Raw genomic sequence first — 18,124 nt, forward strand, 5'->3', positions numbered from 1 at the left:
ATAGTTCTAGGCTTCTCAGCTGACAGAGGGCTATAGCCGCGTTTTTTATAAACGCGGCTATAGTTCGCAGCCTATAACCGCGTTAATAACCGCGGCTCAATCGGGTCTATAGCCATGGTTCAAAAACGCGGCTTCAGGCTTGAGCTGTAGCCGCGGTTATAAAAACGCGGCTACAGACCCGCAGGGTCTGTTGCTGCGCCGCTTAGGCTTGGGTTGTAAACGCGGCCATAGAAAACGCGGCTATAGGTTATAGCCGCGTTTTTGAAACGCGGCTATAGACCCCGTTTTTTGTAGTGAAACCATGTCTATGATGAATTGTGTACATCCTGCATAGATGCATCTCCATGTCTTGAGCTTGAAGAAAGACTTCTGTTGTCATCATGTATAACCACATCATCTTTTCCTTCAATGGAATTCCTTGAGTGGCTCTGCATCTCATCAATACTAGGTCTAGGTGAAGGGTCAAAAACGTTAGGATTGACTACAGCATGTACCCTTGATTCTTCTCTTTTGAAGTCATGTAAAGAGAGATCTTTTTGGTCAAAATGTTTTGCCATTTCAACTATTTTGGACCAAAAGGAGTTGCCAGTACTATTGTTATTTGAAACTGGCCAGTGTGAATAGACGAAGTTAAACACATAAACTAAGAGTGAAACCATAGAAGTGATTCCTGTGATAAGGAAGAGGCCCTTGATGCTGTCCACGCCAAGACTATGACTATATGAAGAGATTGTGGTGCTCTGATCTTCACAAGCAGTTTGACTTGAAAAGTACTTCTTCTCAATAGCTTCAATTTTATCTTTATCTTGAGTGACATTAAAAATTTCCTTCAAAATGTAAGGGACTAAAGGAGATCGTTGTCGGAAAGCCTGAAGAAACATTTTAGAAAATTATAGCATTTTGTAAATAAAAATAAATAGAACAGTCGGTCATTAGAATTACTATATGAATTACATATTTATTAAACATAAGAATTAGTTATGAAGCATGATGCAAATGACCAAGAATAGATAATAAAGAGCATTACTGAAGAAATAGTTGGTGTTATCACATTCTTAAAATTAAAAGAAAACTCAAGTGGGTTTTCTTTTAATTAAATTGCACTTTTGATTTGAAAAGTTTTGGCCATTTTTTATTGTTTTAATTTTGAGAATTTTCATTTTGGTCCACCAAGTTTGATTCAGTTTTCATTCAATTCCATGTTTGTTACTAATTTAGCCATCAAGAGAGAAAAACCAAAAGAACCAACATTGTTTTGTTGCCATTTAATGGCCGTGTCATTCATAAAGATGTACCAAAAGATCATTTTGAAAACATAATCAAAATGAACATTTTAAAAAATGAAATCAAAATAAAAGCCACCCCAAATTTTAAGAGTTAAAAGCGAACTTTAACCCCTATTTTTGGGGGGGGGGTTGGGGGAGGTGGTGTGGGGAGGAGTGGAGAGAGACTCACAAAGCCAAATCCACCATCGATTTCGTAGATGGGTCCAACCACGGTATACTTAGAGCAATACTTTGCAACGAACAACTTCAAATAGGGAATTTCATCAAAAATAGTTGCAACCCCACCATAGTGGATTCCATTTGACAGTGCTTCGTCGTACTCCTCAGGGGTTTCATACGGCTTCAACTTGGACTCGTGGAAACCTAATTGATTTATTAGAATCTCCTTAATATAGGAATCCTTATGATATCCAACAAAATAACCATTCTTTTTAATCTCCTTAACATCAACAAATGTAGGCTGCAATCTTTGTATTGTCAACATTGAGGTTAAGCTTGCTGTATAACTTTGAGTAAGGATAAGTACCACAAAAATCAATATGATTAGCACAAATCTTGACCAATTAATAACAACTTTCTCCCCTGTAAGCACCAATAAAGTATTATTAATACACATATGCATAATGAATATCCATGTTTTGCGTCGAAACTAATTACAAAGAGAGAATAAAATCTTGGAAAAAATGCACACAATATTTTGTGGTTTTCTCGTCAAACACAGATGACCCTAGTTATGAGTGTAACACTTAAGCCTATGTACTTCTTCTTCTTCCTCTTCTTCTTCTTCTTCTTCTTCTTATGTGTAACACTTAAGCCTATCTTATTTTAATCCCCTTGAAGTTTTTGAGTGTACCAAAAGAAACCCATAAAGTTTTTGAGTGCAACTCAAAACTATCATTTAGTGTTATTTTATGTGAAAATGAATTTCTAAATATGGACATGTGGAGTTAAGTGTTACATTCGAAATTTTAGGGGCTTTCTTTGTTTTGTGAAGAAGCCACATGGAGGGTTTTATTTACTTTTCCCTAAAGTCTTTCTATTGGGTTGAAGAAAATTTACTATGAGCAAAGGCAAGTGTTGAGAAGGAGAACCAAAAAATCAAGCCAAGCTGTTGCTTTGGAGAGCCTCTAAACTCAGAGTTTACACGGTGTTCAAGAACGCATACTACCAAACCTGTAAAAATGAATGCCGCACCAGTTGTTAACCATAAATTCAAGCTTAGTGGCTTTAAGAAAATCCACAAGTTTTTGCTTTCATCATCTTTCACCAAAACCACCATTGATAATCCTGACTCTGTATAAGGCAAAGTGAAATCTACATACACGGAGCGATGAGGCATAATTGTTATGTCTCCAACAGCTGCGTTATACTTCTGCATTGAGAGAGAGATAGTTACCAAGTTATGGACTTTGAAAAGGTTAAATGAAGTAACTAACTAGCACAACTTAAAGTAAAAAAAAAATCTTATGTCTTATGTTGAGTGTTTTACATTATACTCCATCAATCGTAATCTAGCACACATCATTTTTCTTTCTTTTTAAAGTAACCAAAATTAAAAATGGAAAAAATTAGATACATATTACAATTGGTGGAGTACAAAATAGAACACCCAGAGTGCTAAGGATTTTTATTTACCTATAGTCAAGAAAAAAATCATATAAAAAGAAAAGAATAAACCCCACATGAGTTTAATTTGGTAAAGTAGTTCATCGTATGTCCCATTATTTACGTAGGGAATAAACTCATGAGGAAGGGGGAAGGGTAATGCATCTACTACAGCATGGAACACATCAATGGCGAACCCTAATATGCTAGGCTTATCACCACTAGGAGAATTCCAATCCACTTTCAAGAATTCTTGAAAACTTGTTTTCACTGGAATTCCAATCCTTAACTTCTTAGGCTGGTCTATTGTGTATCCTGGCCAGATTAGTGGTTTAAGTCTCTCATTTGAAGTTGAGTATGCCTCTTCACCAGTATCATTCAAATCTTTTGAAAATCCTCTCTGTTGAGTCCAATATCCAATAATAATCTCAGTTTTTTCTATTATATTGAACAATTCAAAGGCTGAAGGCTCCAACTCTCCCTTAACCAAATGGAAATTCCCACTAAGGCCTTGGAATTTAGTAGTTAGAATTGTGTTGTGAAGCCTTGTACCCATTTCAAAAATTCCTAAGGCTCCAAGATCAACATTACTGTCACTAGCATTTTTCTTCAAGAAGCTAGAATGCACTATGCCAATCTTCTCTACCGCCATAGCCAATGCCCAAATTGTATCATATGCGCATAATCCAAATAGGTTTAAGCTAGCAGTACTCTTGGTTTTTGTTTTGATTGAGGTTAAATTTTTCTTCCATTTTCTTTCAAAATCTTTAAGTTGTTTTGATGGAAATAAGTATGGCCTTATTCCCAATACACCTTGCATCGAGTCCATGACCTTTGAGCCCATAGGATCTAGCAAAGATGATAATCCTTGTGTGATGATCCATGCATATCCTTCGCTCATCATTTCTGCCTTCTTTGCAAGTACAAAGAGCTTGGACCCAAGTGAAGCAGTCATGTGCACAAGAAATATTCTTGTATGATTTGCCTCTAACTTGTTAAGCTCTTCACTGATTTCAGTATTATTAGAAGATGGAGGAATGACACTTCTATAAGGTACCTGAGTGTCAATCTCTTGTAACGCGTCCATTAAATATGGAATCAAACCATTGCCATAATCTGTGTCTTCATAGATAGGGACAATTTCTCGCCAACCAAAGGCCTTAACAATGTCTGCTATGGCTTTAACTTGTGCGGACTCATCTTGAGTTGTTCGTATGAAAAATGGGTTTTGGGATGGAGAAAGAAAGGGACTTGTGGCTGAAAAGGAAATTATGGGAACTTGAGATTTGCGGCCAAGTTCTATCCAAAACCTTGCTTTGCTGACCTTTGAGGTCCTATAATAGCCTGCACTTCTTCTTTATTAAATCCAATGCTGAATAACATTTCAACAGTTATGATTTAGAAAATGGAAAATTAACTGGCAATGTTCAATAATGAGGATAACAAAAACAATTACGACAACAACATAATTATTATTTGAAAGATTTTCATAAGATGATGGAAAATGTTTGTTAGAATATAAGCTCAATAGACCCAAGAGTACACTATACTACCTATGTAGTACATACTTTGAGCTTCATACTACAGTACTTGTTACTTTTGTATTTGTATGCGCCTATATAAAGGTAATCTTTGTACGGTTTTACACATTCCATTACGCAAAATTCAATCTTTTCTATGTTACATGTTGGAGCACCAACATGCCAAGAATTGTTTGTGAAAAGGTGAAAATGTAAAATCAAAAAGTATAGTTAATATATCCCTAATAAGGTCAACAGGATATGACTAATTTGAAAGGGTAAGAGCATTCGCATCCAGAATTCCTATCCTATTCTATTTTACCATCTCAAAAATTTACTCTATTAATTATAGAATACCATTTTACAATATACCAACATCCCAACTTTTATTTTCCTATTCAACTTATCTATATATATAAAACCGAAGCTTCGAAGCCCCCACAATTTTCCACGTCAGCATATTATTTTTTTTTTTAAATTCTACATCAGCATAATATTAAAAAGAAATATATATGTTTTACCGATAAGCCTCTTTGCCTTTGCCTCTCAATTCTCAAAACCCTAAAAGTCTAAAACCAACTGTTCTCTTTGCCTCTCTAAGTCGTTCTCTCCATATCCTTGATAGTCCACCATAGCCATCTCTCCCACCCATGATTGAGCCGTTACCCATCATTGCCATCACAAAATCTCCAATGTTGTAGGCCTAGTTACGCAAGTGAGATGCTCTTAATATCATGCATCTAATCTTTCCCTCTCTTTCTCTTTCTAAATATTTGTTTTTTAATGTTCATTGGCTTTGCTTCTTTTTGTTGATTTCTAGACTGAATTACTGTTGTTGCGTAAGTAATATGTTGATTTTCTATTTAGTTCTTTTGCTAATATTGTTGTTGGGTATTGTTAGGTGTTTTTTTAAAAAAAATTTGTGAATTCTTATCTGGGTTCATGTGGCTACCACTTAGAAAATTGATTTTATTGTATAGTTTCTCTATAGGCATTGATCTGTGAGCCTTTTAGTTCTAGATATAAATTCGAAATTCTTAAGGAATTTTAAATTCTGATTCTTTGAGATTGTGTATTTGAAATTTTAGTGGAAACTAAGCTATGGATTTGAATTTTTATGATTCATATGTTAAATATTGGGATTTTTATTGATGGTTTATATAGTAGAAATGAAATTAATTGAATCACAATGGTCTCTGAGATTATCAATTTGAAAGTTTAAGGGATATTGAGAAGTAGGTTTGATTTTTATTGATTTATTTCACAGGGGGTTAGTGCATTGAGATTAGAGTTTGTGAATTTGGGTCTAATTTAAAAGTGGTCTTGGTCTCAGGTTCTAATTTAAAAGTGCATAAGATTGATTTTTAACTTCCAAGAATAATTTGTGCATCATGTATCTTAAAGTGCTTAATTGGGATCATATATAAAACTGTCTTTTTAATATATATATATATATATATATATATATATATATATATATATATATATTTATGGGAAGACTCCTAGGTATCATGATCATAATATCAAACCCATTGCTAAGGATAGCTTAGGGTTCAAAAGTCCCTGGTGAATGAGAGGAAAGTGGGAAAGCTTAAATCTTATTAAAAAACCCCACTCGATATAAATGGAAAAGACCTGATGAATCTCAAAAATGGAAATAGGTACACCACTGTAAGTTATGGTAATTCTAATTTTAATTTTTAATCTACAAATTTTATTTGTTAGTTATGGTAAGGTTTGTACAGTTCACACACTAAAACCTGATGAATGTCAACTTTGGTGTTTGTTTGCATCTTGATTCTTTTAAAAAAAGACCATTGATTTTTGGTTTGTTTATTCCTTTTTACTTCCTACTGCTTACAGTATTACTTGTGAGCTCTCACAAGAAATCCTGCATTTTTTTTTCTTGTGTTTATACTATTAAAAAAATATATTATTGCATAAACTAATGTGGCCATTCTACAATGCTCTATGAGAGTCCACCGCTTACCATTAATCCAATTTTCTAGGCTCCTCTAATTGCACCAAGAGAGGCCATTTTCAGCCAAACATCTGTCCCTTTCAAATTTATGGGTCAAAACTTTGGTAGACCAGACAACTGGAAACTCCCCTTTTTTCTACAATATTTTAGATCCATACTTTAATCCTTTTTGTTAAATCAATTGTTGTGTTGTAATGCTTAAACAAATTATTTGACCCATGGAAATTATGACTATTTATATTTTCTACGATGGTGTTTAGCTTTGCTTGAAGCTTCAAGAAAAGTAAATTTCAGAGATCTCTTAAGACAAGGCTTGCATCACTAGAATGTGCTATTTCGTCGTCCTCCACAAGATTGGGAAGAAGAAGCCTTTGATCGGTTTATGGGGCTACTCTACTCCTCGTCAGTGAGAGGGTTTGGACCAGATAAGGTTTGTTGGAAGTCTGCAAGGAATACAAGATTTGAGGTTAGAGATTATTACAGTTCCTTCTATCCTCATAATCCTGTTTCCTTTCCATGGAAAATGATATGGCAATCGAAGGCTCCTCCAAGGGTAGCCTTCTTTTCTTGGTCTGCTTCCTTACGTAAGATCTTAACAACAGACAACCTTCGTAAAAGACGAGTGATTGTGCTTGACTGGTGCTTTATGTGTAAGAGGTGCGGGGAGTCGGTGGATCATCTTCTACTTCATTGCACCATAGCTTGGGAGATGTGGTCTTTGGTTTTCTGCTTGTTTGGTATTCAGTGGGTTATGCCTCGTACTGTTCTTGAGGTGTTTAAGGCTTGGCAAGGAAAGTTTGCGAGACATCGTCACATTGATATTTGGAAGTTGGTACCTCACTGCTTGATTTGGTGCATTTGGCGAGAGAGGAATGCTAGAAGTTTTGAGGGTTGCGAACGCTCTTTGTTGGAGATTAAGTCTTTTTTCTTACACACTCTCTTCGAATGGAGTGTGGTTTTTTCTCATTTTTCCTGTTCTTCCTTCTCTATTTTTCTTGACCGTTGTTCTCTTGTTTCATGATTTCTGCATCATTAGTACATCCCCAATGTACTCGGTTTGGAAATTCCTTTATTATTATTAATAATACTCTTACGTTATTTATCCAAAAAAAAAAAAAAAATTTCCTTTTCCTTCCAGTCGGATCTAAACATATTTATTTATATTAGTTTTGTTTACAAGTTTATGCTTTAAGGTAGAAGAAAGTGATGCACATTCTAGAATGTTAATTTCATGTTCAAAACTTCGGTAGGCAAGAGGAATAGAAACTCTTTTATAATATTTTTTCTACAATAGTTTAGATCCTTATTTTGTCTATAATATTTTAGATCCTTATTTTGTCCTATTTTCCCCTATTGTGTTCTAATGCTTAACCACATTAAAATTTGATGGTTCTTTCCCTAGAAAGTTGTTTATTTTCAATCTTTAAAGCAAATATTTTTAGCAATCAACAAAGTGGCATAAGATAATGGGGTGGCAGATTTTTTATTGATACGAAAAAAAGTATAGAGAAATTGTCATAGCAAGTCTTAATGACAACTTATGTTTGTTTATTAAAAAGTGTATTTTCTTTCTTTCAAGAGACAGATTGAACTTTGGTGAGATACAATTTTATTTAATTAAATTCCTAGAACCATTGTTCTCTGTCAGTTTTTTTTATGAAGTTTGTCTACAAAACTTTCTACAAGTAAATTAATAGAGAGATTGAAAAATTGAATTGGAACTTAAGCAAACTTATCTGTCATTCCATATATATATATATATATATATATATATATATATATATATATATATATTTTTTTTTTTGATGGGAGTCATTCCCATATTTGATAAAATAGTGGATTAGGAGCCTCATTAAAAATCTGAAAGGATTATCAAATAGTCATAATACAATTGTAGGATAGTTTATGTACCTTAAATTTGGTTCTCTACAATCCATTTGTTTCTTTAATTGGGTACGGATCTTATGTTATGAGATTCCGAAAATTTTGATACTAGGATTTGTTTTAGGTTTCAATTTTAAGTAAAAGTTGAGTCTAATCTTGATGTCAAATATGTATTCTTGTATGACTAATTTTCTTTACTTTTAGATGAATTGCATGAGGTTGATTAATAATCTTTCTCTAATTGTATGTCTTAAATAATTATATATATGATCAAAGTGTATTCTCAATTGGTATTGTGAGTAGTACTTTTTGCTTCCAATATGTTTCCCGTGTTTTCTTTATTTCAGAATTTCTTTCTTTTTGGTTTTCAAAAAACATATGTCTCTTCTCACGAAAGCCTACAACGGGAAGTCTTCCCTGCACAAATTCTAATATGTACTTCTCTTTTCTTTTTAAATTTTCTTTTTGGAATTTGTTTGCTCAATTAATCCAATTTATAATTCTCTTAACACATTATTATTCTCAATTTTATTCCCATCATCTACAAGGTTTTTGGTTTGAATTTGTTGTTGATTTAAACCCTATATGTAAATCAAAAGAAAATGCAAACTGTTTGATGAATTACATTAGTTTTTTGTTCTTTTTTCCACAATTTGATTTTGTACAATGTCCCTTTTTCAAGTTTAATAAGTGGACATATATACTCAATGCTTACTCAAATTTGCATGTAAAAAAGGTATAATATACTCTCTTCTATTTTTGCATTGTCTCTTCGAGACCATGGGTTCTCCCAATGGCTACTCTATTTTTTGAAATTAAGATAAAAAAAACAGAAAAATAAATTACATAATTATGAAAATAACTAAAGAAAAGAAGCTATTGAAGATCAATATTAAACTCAAGTTCTCACTTGAAGTGAAGCTACAACCTACATTTAGAGTTCAAAATGCTTTATTGTGCACAAAGGCCTTAAGAATTGGATTTGTTAGGACTAAGGAGGGGTTATTTAAAATATGATGATATGACCTTCTTGGCTAATTAGCATTAGCAAGAGGACTATTTTCTTCATATTCAAGTTGTAGCTTATCGTGTAAGATTATGCATGATGGTCCCTTCTTAGGCTCACACCATGAAATTTCTATCCAAAAAACTGTATGTTTTAGTTTTACCTAAGAATGATATGATATCCTTTATCATTTCCATCAAATTTGATAATAGTTTTCCCTCTCATCATATCTTGAATCTCTAGGAGAATATATCTCTTTCCAATTTAAAACAGATTATGATATGCAGGATTTAGAGAATGTATAACAACTCCTTTATTGCAGCTTATGAATTTTAAGGAGAAAGATGGCTTTTCATTTTGATTGGTGTTGAGCTGGACTAATTATACCACTCACCAGTGGCATGGAATCTTTGAAGTTAGTTTTTACTTAGGAATATTTATTCTGTTTATTCTCTTTTTAACAAAAAGGAAGATCACATTGTTGTTTCCCCTTTTTTGATTGAGAAAGTTTAGCTTAAGGATGTCTAACTTTTATTCTTTTGATAGTTAAGGTGAAAAGGGTTGCATTGGTGAGCTTCTTTTGTATTTCTCTTGCCTTTCAAAGGGCACGAGACTGAGGATTTATACTTTTACAATGCCTAGTCTACATGAGATGGAGTTTCTACTAAGGAACAATTAGATGCTTGCAGTGCACACAAGAGATTGAGACAGGGCTGATGAATAATATTATATGTAATAACATTATAACCTTAGTTCACCAAGTTCAAGGTCCTTAATGTTTTTCTTTTAATATGTTATTTATTTATTTATTTAAATGGATGTAGTTTATATAAAGATATGTAAAGCATTCTTGTGTTTGCATGTTGTGCTCCCTTTCTACTGTTTACTAATTGCACCATATATGACTTTTCAAATGATACTCCTAAATGTGATTTTTTAAGCAATATTGATGATCACAAGAACAAGGAATAAACAACCAGGATTTCGCAAACAGAGTGAATAATAGAAGGGATTATGTTTTAAAAAAAATGATAGAGACCTTAAATTTCATGAAAGAAAGGATGCAATTGATAATAGACATATGATGCCTACCAGTTTTTGAGGTTGTTAACTAAAGGTGCAAATAAGTTATACAAAGTTAGATGTTGTTTTTAACTTTATGCTTGGGAAGAACAAAGCAATCGAATTGCTCATGTTGGTATAGTGTTTTTAGAGATTTGAACTTCTATAAATACTCATGGATTATTTAACATTCTTAAAAATAAATAAATAGCACTATTTTAGAATTTAGTTATTAATTTTCCCGTGCATCGCATGGGTTAGCGACTAGTTAAAATAATATATATACTTCCCAATAAAATAAAATAATAAAATCTCACTCTCACCCTTCTCCCCCATTTATTTATGTTTTCCTCACTGTTTCTCTCTCAACCACCCATCACCACCACATCTGCCACAAGAATCCCACCACCACCACCACCACCATGAAAAAACCCATTATATACACCACCACGGCAACAACCCACCCCACCACCAACACCATGCACAGAAACCCACAAAAAAATCAAAGCAAAAATCCACACAAATGAAACTCACATCTGCCACCATAAAACCCACCTTTGCCACCACAACTAGAGACACCACCACGGCAACAACACACCCACCACTACCATGCAAAGAAACCCACAAAAAATCAAAGAAAAATCCATTCAGAACCCCATCAAAACCCATCGGAATCTGATCTCCACGCCTTCATCAGCGTTGTCTCCATAACCACAGCCCCACGCAAGATCAATACCTAACCACAATCCCGGCCCCACGCCGCCATTGCACCACCACGACCCAAAACCCACTCCCACACAAATCAAAACCCCACACCCACACCACCGGACCCCATTACAAATCACCCCACAACCCAGATCAAGCAAACCTAGATTAACCCACTATCACAGACCACCCCAAAACCACCGACCCAGACCCACGCCATTGCCATTGAACACTGACCCAACCCACATCGCACCGCTGCCGCTAGATCAACGTTTCCTCCATCGTTGATCAACCCAGATCAACCCATCATCGGCGAGAATCACAGCGTCACAAAAAAAAACCCAAAACTCCAAAACCCAGAACACAAAACACGACTTGACTCTCAACCCACTAGAAAAAATGAACCACTGTGATGTGGTTTTGCCTTTGAATCAAGCTTTTCTATTGTTTAGAGCATCCGTAGCCGATGTTACAAAAAAAAAAATGTCATTTTGCAACACCAAAACCTTACTTTATTATTTTACCACATTATTTTACAACATCTCATTTATCAGATGTTTTATTCTTCAATTCTATACATTAAAATAATATTTACAACACATTAAAATAATATATTAAATTCCTCCCCCATCATCATCAACAACACCAACAACAGTAACTACAACAACAACCAGAAAAATTGTTGTGGCCACCATCACTAGAGAAAAAAAAAAACACAACCACCAAAATCAACCCACAACCGCCGTCGAATCCACCATCAAATCACAACCACCAAAACAAAAAAACAAAAACAAAAACAAATCAGAACAGAGATCGGCACCACCACCGATTTGCCATCACCGATTTGCCCATCACTAGCCGACCCACCCACCACCACTGATCTGCCCATAACCATCTCAACCCACCCATCGCCATAACCCACAACCCATGAAACTCAACCCACCCACCATCGATCTGCCCATCCAAACCCACCCACCACCGATCTGTCCATCCAAACCCACCCACGCCATAACCCACAACCCATGAAACTTAACCCACCCACCGCCATAACCCACAACCCAAACCCACCCACCACCGATCTGCCCATCCGAACCCACCCATTGCCCAACCCACCCATCAAACCACAGCCAAAAAACGTGAACGGAAAAAAAAAAAAAAAACCCAAAACGGAATAGAGAAGACAGATGGTCGACGGCGTCGAGTGGTGGCCTTTGGTGATCGGCATGCTATGGAAGACGAAGAGAGAAGATAGAGATGAGAAGACAGAGAGAGAGATATTTGTGATGAGGAGAGAGAAAATGGAATACAATAAGAATATATATTTTGCCATGGCTCATCCGTACCGTGGCAAATTGCAATAGTACTGTTCAATGTTGCAAAAATTTGACACATTTAGCACATCTAATAAAATGGGTATTTTGGTGTTTGATGTGCTAAATGTGCCAAATATTTGGCATTTGGCACATTTGCTGTGGATGCTCTTATGTTTGATCATTGATGTGTGATGTTGGATTTGGGAGGAGGATGGTGTTTGGGTCTGAAGAGACGAGAGAGCAGCTGAGAAAGAGAGAAGAAGAGAGAGAAGAGAAGAGAAATAATGAGAGAGAGGAGAGAGAAATTTATGGGTATTAAAAAAGTATTATCTGTACATACTATTCAGCAACAGTACCATCATACGTTTACGATGGTACTATAGCAGTATGGCAAAAAAATTTGGAATTTTACAAGATTTCACTTCCGGATGCTGACTGCTGAGCTCCTTTGGGTCTGAATGCCAAATTTTCCTTACATTTGGCATTTCACAGGCCAATGCGAAATGCTCTAGTCAGGTTGATTGATTGCTCAAAAGAGCCATACTATTCCTTCACTTGTTTTTTTGGCGCTTGTCAAACTTACAATATAATAAAGACCTAATCTACAGCAATTCTAAAGTTCCTAGTGCAAGAGAATGTTTACCTTGACAAGATCCTAATATTAAACATCTTCTAATTACATAACATTTATTACTTTTTTTTTATATACTAAATTATACTTTTGACCTCAATATTTGGGGTTTTTTTTTTCTTTTGGTCCCTTTGAGATTTTTCATATAATCTATCAAGTTTGATTATGCTTTCAAAATGGTCATTCCATCCATGTCTAAGACTAATCTTACCAAGAAACAAGGTTTTTTTGGTGGCTCTTAACGATCAAAAAAGTCATAAGTCACAAAGATTGATAAAATGGTAATTTATAACTTGTCCAAAAAGTTTGAAGTTATTAGGAGAGAGAATTTGATCATTTAATAATAACTAGCAAAGGGTCCACGTGATGCGTGGATAATACTTTAAATTGCCATATGAAATATTATATAAAATGTTCAAAATATGTTAAAGTATCAACAGGAAGCAATATCACAAAAACATAAATAGGTTTACATTGAATTAAAGTAATGTGAAATTAAGGGGATAAATATATTTTTTTAATCTATTGAGGATAAAGAAATAGATTATGTCATAGAAATTAGTTGAAGTAATGATTTCATTATGAAAAGTGGAATTTTAAAATTGCGCACACATGTTCATTACAATTTTTCACTTAAAGTAAAGAGCAATTAAAGGATTAAAGAAATGTAGGAATATTGTAATTTAAATAATGATAAAATCATTTCAATCCATTCCATATTATTGATGTTTATTATATGGTGTAATTATGCCACATGACAAAATTTCATGGTCTCCTACATGAGATTTTTACTTTCTTATTTAAAAAACATAACCAAATAAACTATTAGTATATATAATTAGTGCACAATACACACCTATAAATAATTAATATGTGCATTTAACCCATGGGCACATTCAATGAACTAATATTTTGACATAAATGTAACCCTCATTAAGGTGGAAGCCTAAATGAAGAATATACCACTTAGCAAAATAGGTATCTACTTTATATATATATATATATATATATATATATATATATATATATATATATATATAGAGAGAGAGAGAGAGAGAGAGAGAGAGAGAGAGAGAGAGAGAGAGAGAGAACAAAGTTTCTCTCCAAACTAGTTTGGAGAGAAACTCTTCAAACTTATTATATATTTCATTTTTGGGTGTAAATTTTGAGAATCTAACCGTTGAATTTCATGTTTTTTATGTTCTTAGCATACGTATCAAATTTCGTTCAAATTGGATATTATTTACTATTTGATCAATTAACTTATTTTTTACATACAACTTTAAATCACAAAAACTTGAAATTATAACATTTATTTGATGACATAGTAATTGATCTTTGATCTTCTTGAAATTTTGTAAGCATTAAGAATATAATAAGAACATGTAATCTAATGGTTAAATTTTCAAAATTCACACTCAATATAAAGATATATGATGAGTTTGTAGGGTTTCTCTCCAAACTAGTTTGGAGAAAAACTTTGTTCATATATATATATATTGACACTTCCCCTCACATACTCCCCTTAATATGTGTGGCCTAAAATATGAAAATTTTAACATTTAAAATGGGAGGTAGAGTAGAGACAATGATCGAACTAAAAAACTTATACTTTAATAAATTACCAATTGTTCTAAATGTTCAAGGTATTAGGAAAATAGTGAATATAATCATAATTCTAATAGAAATGACCATTCTGAAAATATAATCAAACTTGGTGGACTAAAATGAAAATTCTCAAACTTAAGGGATCAAAGTAAAAACAACAAAATTTTAAAGGTCAAAAGTGTCATTTAGCCTCTTTTTATATTATTTTTTTGGGAAAAACTAATATTTTAATTTTTCTACTTTCTTCTCACGTATGTAAAACCAAATATATTATTTTTATTAACAAATATCTCCCCTTCCTTTCTCTTCAACCAAACAAATAATAAAGAAAGAAGAAATAGTAAATAAAGAATAAAAAATAAATATTTAAATGAAATAATAAAATAATAGAGATTGTGGTGTTGGGTGTGAATGCTATTAGACAAGTCTTAATTAAGTTGCTTAGACCGGATTGATCGATTGCAATACCTATGAATGGTTGAGATTGATAGTTGCAAAAAACATATTTCAATCTTAACCACTGATTAAAAAGGATTAAGAAAGTTAAAAAGTGAAAAAAAATTTGTGAGAGTAGATAGGATGATTTGCACCCCGTGTATTACACCAAATTTCAATCCACTTGGACCTTAATGGTGTGTTTGGATGACATTATTTGGACATTTAGATTTAGATTTTGAGTGATTAAAATCCAAATAACTTGTTTGAAAAGTTTAAAAAATGTTAAGGATTTGCATTTGATAAATCCATCAAGGATTTTAAATCTTTAAAATGTTTGGATTTGAAATAACTCCTAAAATCAATGAATTTGAAATAACTCTTAAAATCAAGGCATTTCAAATTTATTAATTTACAGTTCAAATCCAAGTTCCCATACACAACCTAAACAAACCTGAGCATACAATCAGCATGTTCTTATTTACATGTGTGGAACGAAGAGTACCTGCAGATGCTGCAGCAACGATGTCATCCCCAGAATCCTTTGTGAGGAGAGACAGTCTTGTGCGATAGTTATCATTCACAGCATAGAAGTCTGGGAGCGCCATGGACATGTAGCTCTCTGCCGCTCTTCCAACTGGGGACTTCAAATCAAGAACTCCTATTGGTATGACCTCCTTTGCCATCAACGAAGGCTCATGACCCCAGAGGCTGAGGCTGAGCAAGAGAAAGGACAGGAATTTAGAGAGAACGGGCTTCAGGTTTGCAAATTGCTAGCTAGAAGGAACTTCTCTTCACTTTTGATTTGCTATTGTTAATGTCTTAAGGACAAACCCATGTTGAAGTTTTTGTTGGGTGCAAAGCACCGTGTGGGTCAACCCACATGCATGGGTCAAAGCTCAATTAATGAGCTTGCTTCCTCAAGCTTCCAAATCAGCTTTTGGGTTAATGCAAAAGCTGAGCAAGCTGAAGGATGTCTGACTTCTCTTAACGAGAAGTGATGCAAGCGTGTCTCACACACTGAGGAGAAAAGAAAGAAAAAGAAAAGAAAGCCTATTCGGCCTTGGGAGAGCTGAAGAAAAACAGACAGCCACATTCAGCCATTTTGTGTGTGAGTTCCAGAGAGAGCAAGACACGAAAAAGAGAGAGCTTCAGCCATTTGAGGTGCAGTCCGTGTGACGAGATAGAGAGAAATACAGTGAGAGTGTGAGAGAGTGAAAAAAAATTATATATATATATATATATTTTTCTTTGCTTAAGTTACACGCAAGGAAGATAAATTGGTAGAGTTTTTATAGAGTTTTTTGAGTACTACAGCCATAGAGAGTTGAAGTATTCAAAAGAAGATTTTGTTACTAGTTTTATGGTGAGATTGTATTTACTCTTTAAGATTTATTTGTTGTATATCTAATTTATTATAGACTCAAATTTTGCATAAACTTGATAGTTGTAATCTCTATTTCATAGTGGATAATTTTTAGAGCTGCCCGTGGTTTTTTCCTTTTACACTGGAGGGTTTTCCACGTAAGATTTTGTGTTCTTTGGTTACGTTTATGTGGTGCTTGCTGAATTTTTTTTTTTCTTCATAATATTGTTATTGTTTGGTAGTCATTAATTTTTAATTTACATGTAGACATAGAAGGGATTAGGATTTTTCCGAATAGTTTGGGGGCGGGGGGAGAGGAGGGGGGGGGGGGAATTACAGATGTCAGGCTTACTTTGCGTGGCCTTGTTCCGTGGCCAGCTCTAGATATAGATTACAGGATCAACGTTAAGAAAATTAAATTACACAAAATTTAATAAAAAAAATAACTTCATATATTGATTAAAAAAAACACACACTCAAATATATAAAATTTTACAATTTCTTTTTACAAATTTTCATATTTTGAAATTTTTATATAATAGTCTCATTACCAATGTTGCAAATTACATCTCTATCAAAATTTTAGTTAGATAAAAATTTTCTTGGGACTTTTCTTTTTGTTTGGGATTTTTCTTTTTGTTTGTAAGGATCTAATATATTGTTAAGGGTACTAAAGTTTAAGGACAAAATTTTGTTACAAACTTAATTGTAGTCTAAAGCTACAACTCTCATTAAACAAATTAACATGATCACATATTTTGAAAATCTAATTGTTAAATTATATGCAAGGCCGGCTCAACAACTTTGAAGACCTAAGGTAAAAAATTTAACTGAGGCATTTTTTATATTTAAATATTAATTAAATAATATTTATTGAATTTTTTATTTTTAATTTAAAATCTATTTTTTCTTACTTTTTGATATGCAAAATTACTAATTAAATTTTTGTATTTAAGTTCTTATAACATTTTTTTTTTCAATTGATAATAATCATAATATGACTAATCTACTTAACCTTTCTTGTGACATAGTAGACTTCAAATATGATTTTATTAATTTTAATTTTGAAGAATTTCTTTCTACATATGCAACTATAACAAGTATTTAGTAGACATTGATAATGAGAAAATATTTATAAATACATAAAACACAATTTATAATTAAAAATTATAATTTAACTAAAAATAAAATTTAAAGTATAGAATTAGAACCTATTATTACAACTTTTTTTTTTGGTTAAACAGGTGCATATATTAAACAATAAAACAAAGACTACAAACTGGCCACAGAGGCCAAAGTGTTGGCAACCTGCCTATAATAATACAGCCCATTCATATCAGCATCAAGCAAAACATTTAAATCATCAGAGGGAGATACATCAAACATAACAAAATTTTCCAACATGGAATAGCCCCTTTTAGCCAAAAAGTAATAGATGCGTTATTACAACTTTTCTAACGTTGAGACCATGTTCTACTTTAAAGTCTAAACCTACACAAATAAAAATTAATTTATTAAATAGTTCAGTAAATGAATATTATTATAATACAAATGAATTGATATGATATACATCAAATTATCAATTGATATGATAACTTATAGTAATTGATAAACTGAAAGAGACTATTCATGCTTATGCATGTACTGTAGTGGATTAGTAACCACTAGTTTGGAGAGAAACTTAACAAACTTCTTCAATATTTTTATATTGAGAATAAATTT

The 18,124-nt window shown here is 33.2% G+C and overlaps 1 protein-coding gene and 1 pseudogene across 1 annotated transcript; both read right to left on the reverse strand.

Moving 5' to 3' along the window:
- Positions 1-305: 305 nt before the first annotated feature.
- Positions 306-15,925, reverse strand: LOC142635940 (glutamate receptor 2.8-like; annotated as a pseudogene).
- A 1,483-nt stretch (positions 15,926-17,408) lies between these two features.
- LOC142635949 (uncharacterized) lies at positions 17,409-17,806 on the reverse strand. Its single transcript, XM_075809991.1, has 2 exons — positions 17,727-17,806; positions 17,409-17,493 (listed from the first exon to the last, which is right to left on the reverse strand). The coding sequence occupies exons 1-2, from the start codon at positions 17,804-17,806 to the stop codon at positions 17,409-17,411; spliced, it is 165 nt and encodes a 54-aa protein (XP_075666106.1).
- Between the last annotated feature and the right edge of the window lie 318 nt (positions 17,807-18,124).

The sequence above is a fragment of the Castanea sativa genome, chromosome 1, assembly GCF_040712315.1.
Source record: "Castanea sativa cultivar Marrone di Chiusa Pesio chromosome 1, ASM4071231v1".
Taxonomy (NCBI): Eukaryota; Viridiplantae; Streptophyta; class Magnoliopsida; order Fagales; family Fagaceae; genus Castanea; species Castanea sativa.

Excerpts from the sequence above, each read along its gene's own strand:
- LOC142635949 (XM_075809991.1), bottom strand. The coding sequence starts at position 17,806 with ATGTTGGAAAATTTTGTTATGTTTGATGTATCTCCCTCTGATGATTTA. Across the intron at positions 17,494-17,726 it reads GATGCTGATATGAATGGGCT|TTGCATATGTAGAAAGAAAT; the intron begins GTATTATTATAG and ends TACTTGTTATAG.